Below are 15,611 nucleotides of genomic sequence, written 5' to 3'. Positions count from 1 at the left end.
TTTTCTTCCTATTACAGTAATTCTGCTCTAGGCACCCCCCCACACACAGAGTTCGTCCCTTCTTTTATCTTAAAACAATTTCCTAAGAGTGGGATTTACTGGCCTAAGTGATTCTAACCGTGTATAATTCATTAATTACATGATTTTCTAATAATTTTGTGGTAGAATTCTTTAAAATGAAATAGGAGTGTGCTACATCTTGAATGTGAACTATCCCTCACAGGCTCGCGTTTGAGGGGCTGGACGCAGCTGGCAGTGCTGTTTAGGGAGGCTGTAGAACCCTTTGGACAGGGGGTCTAAGGGGCAAATGTGGGCTTGTGGGGCCGGATTTAAGTGTGTGTCTGTCTGCCTGTGGTTCTGGCACACTGAGATCTCCGGTCCCTGGCTGTGCCATGTAGGGAACAGCTGTCCCCTGTCCCTGCCACTGTGACCTCGAGCAGCTCCCACCACTGTGTCTTGCCCGCCATGATGAACTGTACCATCAAGAACAAAACCTTCTTCCTCAAGTTGTCTCTGTGGAGTGTTCTCCCACAAGCCGAGAAAACGACCTCACACAGAGCCCTGTAGGCAGCTCCTGCTGGTGTATCGATGTCTGCACTTTCTGACTTCAATGCTTTGGACTTCCCGCACAGGGAGGCTCTGGGGAACAGAGCAATTAAATGGACATCTGTAGACAGCCCTGAACACCCCCTTTGCAACCAAGCCCACAGCTCTCCCGTCTCAGAAAGGTGGGGTTAGAGAACCGGATACCTCCTGACCTGGTTATCAGTCTCACTCTTCTGTCTCCTGAAGCTGTGTCCTGGCCATTGGAGGAAATGTGGTGTCTCTTAAGCATCACTCCCTTAGCCTTCTGGATCACAGAGGCTGGGACCTCCCTGTGAACAGGGACCACAGCTGGCTCCTGACCCCACCCCACCTCCAAGTAAAGGACATCACTTCCAAATAGGCTGAGGACACATAGCTTACTGAGCTTTGAAATGAGCCACAGTGGCTACCAAACACCCACTTCCTCAGAACAGTGAAAAACACAAAACAAAGAAATTACCAGAATACACTAGAGATGATCCAGAATCAAACTAAATTAGAGGCACTGTCCTTGCTTTGGTCAGGAAGAGCCTGGTGCCGTTTACCACCTTGCCTTTCCCTTGTGTGAGACCAGGAGACTTTAATTTCTTTTATTCCAGCATCCATTAAATGTCCTTTATCCACAAAAATAATGCACGTTTCCTTCCGTATCTAATCTGAGGCACTATCTGCGAATAACAGAACTTGGGAGTTGCAAGGTTCCCAGTGCCTACCTTGAAGATGAAGAGGACAATGGAGGCTATCATGTGTGGTAGCCAAGGTGCTCTCCTTGTTAACCCTCACCATGAACCACAAATGAAACACCGCCCATTATTGTCCTTTTCCAGAAGAGAAAATTGGGTAGAGGGGCTGGAGAGATGGCTCATCAGTTAAGAGCACTGGCTGCTCTTCCAGGGGACCAGGGTTCTGTTTCTGGCGCTCCGGTGGTGCCTCACGACCATCTGTGACTATAATTCCAGGGGCTCCTGCACCCTCTTTGACCTCCACAGGCCCTGTATGCGCATGGTGCACATACATGCATGCAGGCAAAACACGTATACATATAAAATAAATCTTTTTTAAAAAATAGAACAAAACCAAGCAAACCAAGCCTCTAGGTTTTTCTACCACTAGCTGAGGTCTGAGTCAGAAGCCTTACTTGTGACATTCTGTCAAGCTGAATTCCATCTGTCTTATTGGACAGCTTCTCAGGGAAAGGGAGGATTACCTGCATCCCTGGAACTTAGAGGAACTTTAGAGATAACCTTGGGGCCTTGCTGGGTCGGTGAGTGGCTTATTTTTGCTTATTCAGAATTCCCCTTTGCACTTGGCCTTAGCTGCCCTGTCTTTCTCTACCCTTCTATCTGTGAGCACACACCCAAAGTGTCTGTGACATTACAGGCCAGTGAGTCAGCCATCAGGCAAGCTGCCAAGCCTGCATTTGGGAAGAGATGTATTTGAACTGCCAGTTCAGTGTGCCTCTGCTTCTCCTCTGACAGGAAATTGATGACTGCCTGGTCCAAGCAAAAGATCGGAGTTATGACGCCCTTGTGCACTTCGGGAAACGGGGCTTGAATGTGGCAGCCACAGCAGCTGTGATGGCTGCTTCGAAGGTACAGTACCGTGCTGGGCCCTGACTACCATGGCTGCTGGCCACCTTAGGTCCCCTAGTTGCCTCTACCTGTCACCTATGTGGATCGCACAGGATAGGCTAAAGACCAATCGGCACCTCTTTAACTTCATATTTGAAGGCCCCCTTAAAACTATGATGGGGAGCTGGGTGGAGGTTGAGCACACCTTTAATCCCAACATTTGAGAGGCAGAGGCAGGCAGATCTCTGTGAGTTCAAGGCCAGCTTGGTCTACAGAGCAAGCTCCAGGACAGCCAAGGCTACACAAACAAACCTTGTCTCAAAAAACAAAACAAAATAGGAAGGGGAAAAGACGGTAAATTTTACCTCCAGAGCATACTCCTCTCTTTCATATATTTGCAAATGCACATGTATACATACATGATATGTGATAGCAAGGGGTTCCCAGAGCCCATGAAGATCCTTGTGAATCACAGGTTAAAAATCTCTAACGTGGGTTTCAGAGATGGTTCAGAAGTATGGATGGGTTTGGCTCTGACACAGCGGAGGCATGGAGGAAGGGCAGAAGAAAGGACTCCTGTTGCACAGCACTGTGGGAAAGTGTGACTCCAGTATCCACAGTGCTCCTGGCCACCTTGGTGGGATAGGAACTATCACAGTGATGGACCCCAGACAGCATTCTTGGAAAGGAAACTCTGTCTTGGTACTTGAGATCTATTAGGGTTTACAAATAGCAATGAATCCGAAGAAACTTCCATTTGTGATGCAATCCTCTAAGGTTCAAATTTTTAAATAAAAAAGAAAAGACCACCAAGCCCTAAATGTATCAGGCCAACTCTTCAGCACAGTGATGGGCAACCCTCTCTTAGCCTCTCTCCCTACTGCATGTTCTCTGCCTTGGAAGCCTGATGGAAGAGGGTACCATTTATTCCTCCTGTAGTCAGACTGTAGATAACAGTGCATTTGTCAGCACCGGTCACCCAGCTTCCCAGCCACGCGGAGGCATCAGCAGCTTCTGGTGGCTCATTCTCCTTCGTGACTGTCTCACGCTGGGGCCTCCAAAGCCTTGGTGCCATCTTGGGTAGTCATCCCCTAACCCCACTACCAGGAGGGCCCAAAGCTCCTCCATTAGAGCATTTTACCTCAGCTAAAATCCAAAGGATGGTCCTAGAACTTGCCTCGGGGAATAACTTCTTGTCAGTTCTTTCCACTTGGGTTTTTGCGGCAAAGGACTTGCATTTTCTATACAATGGTTTAAGTGAGAAAAATCTTTTGCTTTGTGGGGAGCCCTGCTTTTTCTCACTAAAGATAAGTATCTCGGGAGAGAAAGCACATCTTCTCCTCCAAAAATAATGCCCTCTATTTTTGAAACAGATACGTGATTTAAAACAAAACAAAACAAAACTTCAGTAAGGCTGAGGTCTACTCCAGTAGCTTCCATAGCAACAGTGGACAGTGCCCAGCAGTGTCAGAGCATGCCACTCACTACGGATCCAAATCTGACTTTCATGCCTGCACCACCTAGGAGGCTTTGAGTTTTGATTCTAAGCAGCATTGAATCAGAACCTTAGGCAGTGGGCCTGTGGCTCTCTATTCCTAATAAGGTCCCCAGATGGGTTTAAACATTTCACTTTGGATAGGTCTCTTCCAGAGTAGAAAACATGGGCGAATGAGGTTAAAACAGTTCATGTCTGTACTTTTCCTGTGGTGCTGTGTGCGTGAGCATGTGACTCTGTGTGTGTGTGTGGGTGTGCACGTGCGTGTGTGTGCATGCGCGCGCGCGCGTGTGCGTGTGCGCAAGCACTCATCCCTCTATGTGGACCAAGACATCATGAGTCTATGCCACACTGGGACTGCATTTCTTCTTTTGGGTTATATGGTCAAGGCAGTGGTCCTCAACCCTTCTAGTGCTCCTTTGTCCATCGTTCCATGGCTCCCTGGATACGGCAAAGCTATACAAGGAAGAAAGAAAGATCCTCTGACCATACTGTGGCTCAATGGTTAACAGCACTTCTTACACAGGACCCAGATTTAGTTCCCAGTACCCACACACAGCTCACAAGTATCTGTGACTACAGTCCTGAGGAATCCAACACCCTATTCTGGCCTCAGGAGCCCTGCACACTTATGGTGCACAGACAAATGTGTATGCAAAACATACACATAACTATTTTAAAAATAAAAGCAATATTGAGCACTGAGCAGCTTCCATAGTAAAATTAATACCTGCAGAGGATGTTCTTATCTTCCCAAAGTATGAAAATCTTTATAAGTGCAAGTCCTTGAGATGGCTCAGTTGAGTCCAGGCTTTTGCTGCCAAGCTTATGATGACCTGAATTTGACCATTACAGTAGAAGGAAGGGACCGACTGTTGAAAATTGACCTCTGACCTCTGCATGTATGCCAAACATGTGCACATGCACACACACACACACATACACTAAACAAGTAAATGCAAAAATGTTTGGAGCTTCATAAACCATATCATTATGAAAATATAATTTTATTCCTATATAGTGCTGTTATTTTTATCTTGAAACCCGAAAAACTAAAACAAGAAAATCTGACGTGGAATCTTTCTGTTCTCCGTTTAATCCTATTTATACCGTTTTCTCCAAGATCTCCAACTCTGTCCCCAGGGAATTATGTGCCCTCTGTATGAGTGCCCTGATGGCTTCGCTGGCTTTTTTCCTCTATTTTCTATTTCATAGCCTATGATTCCATGTAGAAGGAAGATGGCCCCAATTCTTAGAACTGGTAATCTCTCTTTTTCAAAAACAATGCTCTTGAAACTCATTTGTCCAGAAGAACCCATTCTCACATTAACGGAGGCCCCAGCAAAAAGAATGAACTGAACCAAAGTCCTGCAGTCACGTGACGTCCCAGACACCTTACTCCGTTTGAATCTTGGCCGTACACTAGATCCTGTCTACCAGCTTATTCTTGGGCTTACTAAGACAACGTTTCTTTTTTAACTCCTCACTTGCCTTGAAAAACAATGTTGTTTTAGTTCCCCTGAACACGTGTCCCTAGGACAACCCTAATTATATCAACCCTGTTATTAAAGTCAGCCATTGATGAGAAATGCCCCAAGTGAGACTTGCGTTCTGTGAATTAGAGATTGTCCTGCAGGTGGTGTTCATGTGTGTGTGGTGATGGGGGAAGTATTTTCCCTCACACGCTTATGTGTGTCCCCGCTCCCCACAGGCACCCATTTTTCTTTATCAGATTGCGATTACTAGCTTCATTACTTAGAAACTTGTTTTATTTTAAATTGTATGCATATGTCTATGTGTAGGTATTTGCACAAGTATGTTATCATCCACAAAGGCCAGAGGTGTAGGATTTCCTTGGAGTTGGAGTTACAGGAGGCTATGAGTCACCCAATGTGAGTGCTGGGAATTGAATTCAGATCCCGTACAAGGGGAGTCTGTGCTAATTAGCCACTGATTTATCTTGTCATCCCTAGATTGCTAGTGTCTTGAGCTAAGGGAATGTATCTTCTTTTCCTTCATTTTTGCAGTAGAAAATAACCAGGAGGGACTGGAGAGATGGCTTAGCAGTTAAGAGCATTGACTGCTCTTCCAGAGGACCCAGGTTCAATCCCCAGCAGCCACATGGCAGCTCACAACCATCTATAACTCCTAGGAGATCTGATATCCTCTTCTGGCCTCTTCAAGCACTGCATAGGCATGTCGTATACTTGACATGTCATATACTTGACATACAGTCAGATACTCATGAATGCAAATTAAAAATAAAATCTCAAGTACAAGAGTTAAATAACAGAAATAGCAATGCTTAGTTTTATAGTTACTTGTTATTACTCGTTAAACCTAATTGATATGGTGATCTTGGTGGCATGCAACTTTAGTTCCAGCATTTGGGATGCAGATGTAGGTGGATGGATCTCTGTGGATTCCAATCTAGTCTGCATAATAAGTTCCAGAACAGCCAGGACTACTAAGTGGCCCTGTGTTGATAAACACAAACAAACGAACAAACGAAACTAATGTGAGGTATATACCGCTCTTTTTATTCATCCAACCCTACTATGTCCAGTACAATAGTCACTTGCCACATGAGTCTATTTCAATATAAATTAATGGACATTAAGGAGCCCTGGAATTGAGGTCCTTAGTTGGCCAGTAGCTGGCACAGTACAGCATATTCCCATATGGGGGAACGCGTACTGAGCAGCTGCCTCGAGCTACTCTGGCTTCCGTGGGATACTCCCCTCTTTTACACACCCAGGTCTTTGGAGCCGTGCTTATAAGGCTCCCAGGGAAACAGAGCTGCAAGTTCTTGCCGAAAGCAGCACCCATGCAGCCATCCTGCTTCTTCATCCTCTCCCCGTGCCAGCCCAGTTTCCACACCATGAGCTCCATCCACCTCTTTACAAACTCAGAACACTTTGCCTGCAATTGTGATCTGTGGCCACAAGGGGCTAGCCAAGTTTTGGCTGCCGCCTACTCTCTGAATTCACTAGGAAATACAATTGTTTTCTCGTTTGTTTCTTTTATTGCCAGTCAACCTTGACTTTAAAAAATAGCACTCGGAGCTGCCATTTCTAGAATGATAAGAAAATGGTCCTATAGGCGTAATACAAGAAGGGATGGAAAAATAAAGACGAGACTGGAAGGCTGGCCCCAGAGCTGGGCTGCACAGGTCTAAAACAGGAAAAGGAAAAGGCAGCCAGCCACTTACATAGCTATTTGCAGCAGTCCGTGTTAGGAGGGCAAAGGAGGAGGGAGGAGGGGGAGGGGGAAGAAGGGAGGAGGGGGGAGGAGGGAGGAGGGGGAAGAAGGGAGGAGGGAGGGATGCTGAAAAGTTAGGACTTGAGAAGTGGAAAGGGGTAAGCTTCAGAGATGACTGATTTGTTGCCTGGGCGCCAGGGAGCATGAGAAACGTGGAAGAGGGCTGGAGAGTTATCCCTGGAGAATGCATAGGGCAGGGTTTCCAACTGAGACAACTACCTTGGCAGCTCAGTGTTGGGAGCGTCCGTCCGGTACCCCTGTGTCCTGGGGATGCCTGATTCAGATGACCCGATACAGTGCTCTGGCTTTTGCCTCTTATTTCTCATTAAGGGCACTTCCCAAAACAGAGGTCAGGAAACATCTGATTGCAGACATCCCTTTCCCCAGCTGCAAAATGAAAACAGGAGAGAAAGATACCGGATTATTGGGGCCAGTTCTCAGCCCAGTCCATCCACAGAGTGTTTCTAGAAGGTTCTCACTATACTTCCATCCTTCCCATTTTCTCACTCACCTCTCCAAACCTTCGGTAGAGAACTCAGTTCTGTCTCCCGCCCTTTTCTCCTGGTGGGTCAGCCCTCACCTTGCACAACTGTGAGCTCCTGTGTGAGGCCTCCACTGAGACTCGGGCCAGCCATGTTGTCCTCTTGTAAGAATGTGTCTTGATGCCCCTGTCTGACTGAGGTTCTGGGAAGCAGGGGCCACTTCACACTTCAGCATCCCATCAGGGTTTGTTGTGTGTGGACAGAGAAATCATGAGCGGAGCAATGAGTGAGCAAATGAGTAAGGGACAGGAATGAGGACCACGTGACTCTGACTCTTTAAAACTTGTTGGCCTGTGCCCATGGCTTTTTTTTTTTTTTTTTTTTTTTTTTTTTTTGTGCCTCTTTTACCCTTTATCAGGTGGCTCGACTCTTTCATTTTGTCTCCTCTTTGGACGTCAGAGAAGGGCAGGTAACCCCGTTGAGAGGTGTGACTAACTCCAAACCGATCCAGTCAGGTAGAGAGGCCCGCCAGCCGTCTCTACTCGCCAGCCTCTGGTCTGGATCGGAGGCTGGTGTCTTGCTGCCCCGACACGTGTGTATGGTATGTGTGACTCCGTGGCAGACACACAGGCTGACTGCACTCTGTCATCATACCAGAGCCTGTTAGTGTGTTCGTCTGGCAGCATCTAACATGTGACTAACTTACTCAGTCCCCGCCCCGTTTTGTTTAGTGCCTGGAGAATGAATCGAGTTTGTACTGATGCTGTCCTGGTAGAAATCCTCGTCTCTTTCTGTTTTGTTTGTCCTGAAGGAAGCTTGATCTCCGTGTGGCATGCTGAGGTGGAGCCTGTCCCTAATGTGGAGCATGTTCAGCTGCAGAGGCTGTCAGTGGGCTCAGGAGGATGTGAGGGGCAGCGGGAAGCACTAACTCTTCCTGAATTACCCTCAGGAAATGCGGTTATGCTGGTGACTTTGTTGTCAATTGGCTGACTCACTAAAACCTTTCACCTTTATCCTCCTTGTCATCCAAAGTGAGCATTGGGCACATGGGGAAATGGAATGAGCTAAAATCCACACTCTGCTGTGCCGTCCCCTGTGAGGTCCAGAGCCTGCCGTACATTGTTTCATCACCGGAAGTATCTGTCTTACCTCTCGATTCTGTTTTCAGTTCAGTCACATATATGTACCCATGGGCCATGGTGGTGCACACCTGTAGTCCTGGCACTTAGGAAGTGGGGGGAGGAAGATTACGTAGTGAGCTTGAGGCTAGCCTGGGCTACATGAAACCCTGTCTCCAAAATAAAGCATAGGAGCTACGGAAACGGCTCAGTGGTCGAGAGCCAGGTTCAGTTTCGGGCATCCATATGGTACCTTGCAAACATCTTTAACTCTAGTTCCAGGGGATCCAATTCCTTTTCTGACCTCCGTGGGCACCAGACATGAACGTGGTACACATACACGTAGGCAAAACATTAATACATATATAAAAAAGTAAAAATTAAAACAAAACCACCTCAATTGTTTTGGGTTTGAAGACATTTATCACTATAATAGAAAGCCTGTATTCTTTAGGGTTACCTTGAGAGATTGAGCCTTGTTCATGATTCAAAAAGGATAAAAGAGGGTGAGGTCAGTCTTAGCCCTACCAGTAAAGCCTGTCACCTAGAGGCATGTTTTCACTGAGGCGATGCGGTCATGGTCTGTTATGAGCACTCTTTCCCACAGCCACATCAGCCCCAAATGAACACTCAGAGACTTAAATTAACTATAATTCTGTTGTCCAATGACTAGGGCTTCTTATTGCTAGCTACCCATTTCTACAGATCTATTTGTTGCCACAAGGCTGTGGCTTACCTGGTAATGTCCAGTATGGTGTTACTCCTCAGCAGCATCGGGACTCTGTCTGCCAGGCTCACTCTGCCTACCTTTCCCAGAATCCTCCTCCTCCTCTGGTAGTCCCACCTGTCCTTCCTGCTTGGTCACAAGCCACACTGTTTTACTCATCAACCAATAAGAGAAACATACAAAAAGACATCCTCCATCAATGGTAATTGACAATGGATAACTGCACCCCATCTTCCTCCTTAGCCATCAAAACTGTGGAGATTCCCTCTGTGGTGGACTAAAGTAGCAATGGTTAGTGGTGAAAAGGTATTAAAACCTGCTCAACAAATATACCTTTCTTAGGCTGGGGGCATGGCTCAGTTGGTAGAATGCTTGCCTAACATGCACAAAGCCTTGAGTTCAAATCCCCAGCACCACATAAATTAAGTGTGGTTTTGGATACCTGAAATCCCAGTGGTTGGGAATTAGAGGCAGGAAAATCAGAAGTTCAAGGTCTATCCTTGGCTACTTAGCAAGTTCAAGGTCAGCCTGGAACACATGAAGGACAGGGAGCAGGACAGATGCGTGGAGAGCATGTTGCAAGGAGTCTAGATGTTTGCCGGAAGCTTCTCAGAGAAGTGCAACTATTTTCATTGTATAGAAGTCATTATCTCAAGTGCCACTAGGAAAGGAAGCCTTGCTGGTGAAATGGGGACACGGCCCCTTCTACTTAGGGTGTGTATGCTTCTTATTTGACACACTGCCAGACTGAGGTTTTTAAAAACCCTTGTGCACGCAATTAAAAGGAGCATGGAAGCACAGTGAACAGACCAAGGTCTAACTCACCCCATGGCTCCTGTCAGAGTCTGCTGACCCGCTCAGCTCAGCCACCCACTCACGCCGTGCTATTCCCTCCTCTGGCGCTTGCAAAGGAATTTCCACCGCTGCTGCCAGTGCCTATTATGCCCGTGCTATTGATGCCTCTTCCTTGATGGTTCCAGAAAAGACCAGTGGGAATTTCAGATAACCAGGCCCCTTATGTATTCTCTTAGCTGAACATTCAGAACCCTCCATCATCCAGTCCTGACATGGGATATAGCCAAGTACACATATGTTTAGGTGTAGATGGTGATAGCAGAAGCAGTTATGGAAACCACCGAGACTTCAGTGGAAGACTGTGTTTATGAGCTGATGAAAACCAATTAGAGTGGATGGAAGTTGTCGTTATTGCAGTGAGGCTCTGGGCAACGGCTCTGCGACTCTCCTATCACCAGTCCTGGGGTCTGATCCACCCGTGAAGGCAGAGAGAAAGGGGCAGGGCAGGACTTTCTCCTGCATATCAGGAAGAGGAAATATCTCCCCAACTGCAAACCCCTCCTCAGATTTCTCCTCACAACCTATTGGACAAGACTGTAGTGTAATGCCGGCCATAACTGCAAGGGAGGCAAGAAGATTAAAGTTTCTTTTTTTTGTAATCGTTTCAAGGATGAGGGCTGGGAAATGGCTCAGTCAGTAAAGCACTTCCGTGTAACCCTGAACATCTGAGTCCCCAGAACCCAGTCCAAATGTCACGCCTGCTGTCACATGCTTGCGATCGTGCTGGGGAGGTACAGACAAAAGGATCCCCAGGGTAGCCTCGCCCAATTTGGTGAACTCCCGGTCAAGGAGAGATCCTGACTCAAAGGAAGTAGACAGTGTTCCAGAGGATGTCCTCTGACTGCCACATACACAAATACACACATAGCCCCAAAGCACCTGCATGCAATACATACACATACATATTCAAAAGAAAAAGAATAATCACGTATGGTGGTGCATCCCAGCACTTAGCAAGCAGACACAAATAGACCTTGGTGAGTTCAAGGCCAGACTGGTTTACATAGTAAGTTCCAGAAAAGGAAAAGAATGAGTTGTGGGAAGATATTTGCATGGCTGGCTCTCACTGACTCCTACTGTGGCCATAGACATTTGAAATGCATTGATTAAACAGCCCCAAACACTGTAGGGCAGTCAGGTGGGGTGGTACATGCCTTGAACTCCAGCTCTCAGGAGGCAGAGGTAGGTGGAACTCTACAAGTTCAAGACCAACCTGGTCTACATAGCAAGTTCCAAGATGGCCGGGGCTGTGGAAACACTCTGTCTCAAAAAAAATCAAAAATGAAAGCTTCTCAGAGCTTTTTACTATCACAATGTCCATTGAGTTAGGGACAATATGATATTATACTTTTTTGAGATAGGGTCCAAATATGTAGCTCTGGGTGTCCTGAAACTCAGTGTAGACCAGGCTGGCCTCCCACTCATAGAGACCCACCTGCCTCTGCTTCCCAAGTGCTGGGATTAAAGGTGGGTGCCACTATGCCCTGCTTATATTATGCTTTTTCAAACATAGAGAATCCAAAAATCATTTTCCCTAAGTAGGCAGTGTGGTAGACAGAAGCTCTTCCAGAAGATGACAGCTCCAAACAAAAGATGGGGATTCCTCCACACACAGCTGAAGTAGGCCTCATGGGCAGTAAATAAGAAAGAGGCTGAGTAGAGACTGGGTCGAGCTAAAAGGTTTTCAAGTGAGACGTATGTTGCTTTGAGACTTCTCCAGCTGCTCTGATTTGTGGGCGGGCGGGGGGGGGGGGATACTCTTGTTTCCATGCTCCTGTGGTTCCTTTCGGCACAGAGGTAGCTTGGTCCTCAGCCATCCTCATCTTCCCTTTCCTAACCCTTGCCACTTGCGGTCTTCCTGATGCTGGTGATACTGGAGCTATGCTGGCTTGGCTTCTCTGAGTAAAAAGCAGTTGTGAGCCTCTTGATGTGGGTGCTGGGACCTGAACTCAGCTCCTGTGGAAGAGCAACAAGCTCTCTTAACCACCGAGCCGTGTCTCCAGGCCCTTGGTTGGCCCTCTTACACACTTAACTCTGGCTTGTTCCACACAGTGGGTATCTTAAGGACACAATACCTTATGTTTTACAGACCAATGGCTCTAACTGGATATATTTGGTTACTTAAACCGTTTTCTGTTTGTGGTTTGCATTTGTGTTGGTGGCTTCGCACTGGCCCAGGTTGGCCTGGGACTGTGCTGCCAAGACCAGCCTCAAACTTGTGATAATTGTCCTGCCTCGGCTCCCCAATGCTGGGATTGCAGGTGTGAGCCGCCATTCCCTGTGGGGCATTGTTGTTAGTTTCCTTGAGACATGGTTTTTATATCTTTGGTAGGTGGAGAATTCACCTATTTCATTTCCCGGTGCATCATTAAACCCTGTTTAATGCCCTTTGCTTGCCGCTCTCCCGAGTTTGTAGTAGTTGCTTGTGGTTTTGTCCTCTTTACTATGGTAAGTTTTTTATTTCTTGAGGCTATAGTATAATTTATATCATTCTCTTCCTTTCCTTTCAACCTCTCCCATGTACCCCATCTACTCTTTTAAATTAATGCCCTTTTTCTTTAATTACTATTACATATGCCCGTGTGCGTACACATCCCTAAGCACGTAAACACAGCCTCTGTTATTATTTTGTGCCCTTGCTTTTGTTCCTGGTCGAATTTAGACCTTCCGTTTAGCCAGTGGCTGTGCTTTGTCCTCCATGTAGATCATTTCTTCATTGTTGAATGAGATGGGCAAGCTTGCTCAAGCCCTCTCCCCAGCCCCTGATGGGTGCTTTGCTCATCTTCCTGCTGTCGCCGCCCCGTCCCCTCTGCCCTGATTCCCTGTGCTGCTGTGTCTACCCTACCTTGCTATCCTCAGGTCCTCTGGGCCGCTGGGCACCGCTCTTCACCATGAAAATAAGGGACCATTCCCACCCTGCTGTCTCACATCACAGTCTCCGGCCCCCACTGCCCCCCCCCAGGACATGAGGGAGGCTGCAGGGCCACCAGCATTCCGAGCACACCCAAGCTCATGGCCTGGCAGTGGCTTGCTCCAAGCCCCAACACTACCTCGGTAACCCAGTCTCCTCTCAGCCTCCCATCCTGCCCCTCCTGCCCCACTCAGTTCATCGGCATGGGAGCATCTACTGGCACATGGGCAACCGACCAGGGGCCTCGTTCCTGTAGAAACTGGCTGGAGAGATGGCTCAGTGCTTAAGAGTGTTTGCTCTTCTGGAGGACCCAAGTTTGGTTCCCAGTGTCATGCCCAGCAGCTTACAACTGCCTGTAACTCCAGCTCTGGGGCATCTCTCTCTCTCTCTCTCTCTCTCTCTCTCTCTCTCTCTCTCTCTCTCTCTCTCTCACACACACACACACACACACACACACACACACACACACACACACAAATACATAACTTTAAATTGACCGTCTCCTGCCCCGAGGCACACCCGACCCCGTCTTTGCCCTTTCTCTTTACACAGACCTGTCACTCAGGACCAGGTGGGCGAGGAAGGTTTGCTCTTTCATCCACACAGCACATTTACCTTGCTCTCCTAAACAAAAGAGCACATTCACACCGGGATTCACGAGATTCACGCCACAGCTCTCTCCGTGTAGGAAGTAGTTATTTCAACAGCAGATTTTTTTTTAAATATCATTTCTTCCTTCCTGATTTATTACCTTTTCAGTATTTTATGAAACTCAAATGCACCAATAGGAGGAAAAGTGTCTTGTAAACCATCTCAGCTTCATAGATTAAAAAAAAAAAAAAAGCCTGCTGTCATACATTGAAACAACACCGGCTGCATTTTATAGCCTTTGGGAAGATGGAGGACTGAGCATATGGAATATTAGGTTTTGAGTTTGTAACCAGATTCTGGGAACTGAGGATAATGGGGCCATATATAGGCTTTTATTGGTGGGAAGCCAGCAGCCTCCAGCCATCTCTACAGAGTAGGGACTGCAGTGGCTGGGGATGTCGCTGAGATGGTAGACTGCCTGCCCGGCAAGCATAAAACCCTGAATTTAAGCCCATGGGTACATAAACCAGGTGTGATGCCCCATGCCTGTAATCACTGGGCAGTGAAGGCAAGAGAATCAGGATTCATACTAACAGCTACATGCCTACATTGCTGAGCAGCAAGTTCAAGGCCAAACGCAGACACATGAGACCCTATCTGAAACAAAGCAAGGTGTGTGTGTAGGGGTCTGTAGAGGATAGTAATCCTAGCTGCAGATTTCCATGGGGTGTCTGAGAGAAGGAAGGGAACAGGAGTGATGGCTGAACCCCAGAGGGGGCCGAGAACACACCTGGCATATTGGCCAGTGTATCTGGGAACCTCACTCAGCAAAGGCAACCCTGCTTCTGCCTTGTCTACTCACAGAGCAAAAGTCTCTCGGCCTTTATCATGTCATGTCTGTTCCCATTATTGCCCATAAGCCTATGCCAGGCCTCTGACAAGTGCTTTCCTGTGTTGTGTCCAGGGACAGGGTGCCTTGTCGGAGAGACTACGGAGCTTCAGCATGCAAGACCTCACTACCATCAGGGGTGATGGCACCCCTGCTCCCTCAGGCCCGCCTCCACCAGGGACTGGGCGGTCCAGCAGCAAGCATGGCCAGCCCAAGATGTCCAGGAGTGCTTCTGAGAGTGCTGGCAGCTCAGGTAGGTCTCTTCCCTTCCCTCTGTCACTCTAGAGCCCCATTGTCACAGAGAGGAGCAATACTGGATCACACACACACACACACACACACACACACAGTGTCTCTTGCCTGTCACCAACAGAGATATTTGTTAGATTAAACCAGGCCAGGTGAGGAGCGCGGCCACTCAGGAAGCTGGCCTGGGGACTGTGCCTCGGGCAGGGTAGGGTACTAGCATCGGAAGGTTACTCTGCCTTCATCGTTGTCTGTGGAGTTGGAGTGTTGGGTGCTAATACCTGGGCCACTTTTGGAGCAGAAGGTGTAGTCTGGGCCTTGGGAGTACTTTCTATTCTTTCTGACCCCGCACTCAGGTCTCATGGCCCCTGAGCATCTTTTCCCACTCCTCAGGGCTACTGACACCCGTAGGCATTTTCTCCCTCTCCCTGTCTCTACTTCATCTCTGACTGTCTACTCACTACCAAGGACCACACTAGGTCCAGTTCCTGGGGAGGCCAAGTCCTTCCAGGATCTGAAAATCTAGCCCTCTGTTTAACTCTCGTGGATAAGCACTGGCCATGAGACTGCCCGTGTGAGCCTTGGCCACGAACTGTATTTAATGTGTGGGATCTTGGGCCTGTCTCCAGAGATCTCAGTAGGTGTAGGTGAGACCCAGCTGTGTAGATTGAGATGGGAATCCAGTATCTAATCTATCCGCGCGGACTTGGAGCTTCTGGGGGTCAGTGAATGAACTGGGAGCTATCAGGGACTTGGGGAGCAGAGCAGAGTTGCTGACCGAAAATGGTGGACAGCAGGAAGGTACAGAGGACGATGCTGGCTCACACCTTCCCCTGATGGCAGAGTGTGGGGGCGGTGCCAGGTCACCAACTTCCCCCGA

The 15,611-nt window shown here is 47.8% G+C and overlaps 1 protein-coding gene across 1 annotated transcript in view; it reads left to right on the top strand.

The window, feature by feature from the left end:
• Reep1 (receptor accessory protein 1) overlaps nucleotides 1-15,611 on the top strand; it is an 80,857-nt gene that overhangs the window by 52,137 nt on the left and 13,109 nt on the right. Inside the window, exons 5-6 of the mRNA XM_051202986.1 lie at nucleotides 2,064-2,177; nucleotides 14,561-14,738. Of these exons, the coding sequence (XP_051058943.1) occupies nucleotides 2,064-2,177; nucleotides 14,561-14,738 (292 nt within the window). The remainder of the gene's footprint in view (nucleotides 1-2,063; nucleotides 2,178-14,560; nucleotides 14,739-15,611) is intronic.

The sequence above is a fragment of the Phodopus roborovskii genome, unplaced genomic scaffold (assembly GCF_943737965.1).
Source record: "Phodopus roborovskii unplaced genomic scaffold, PHOROB, whole genome shotgun sequence".
Lineage (NCBI taxonomy): Eukaryota > Metazoa > Chordata > Mammalia > Rodentia > Cricetidae > Phodopus > Phodopus roborovskii.
Note: the sequence above shows the minus strand (reverse complement) of the source record. Positions and strands in the feature narration are given on the sequence as shown.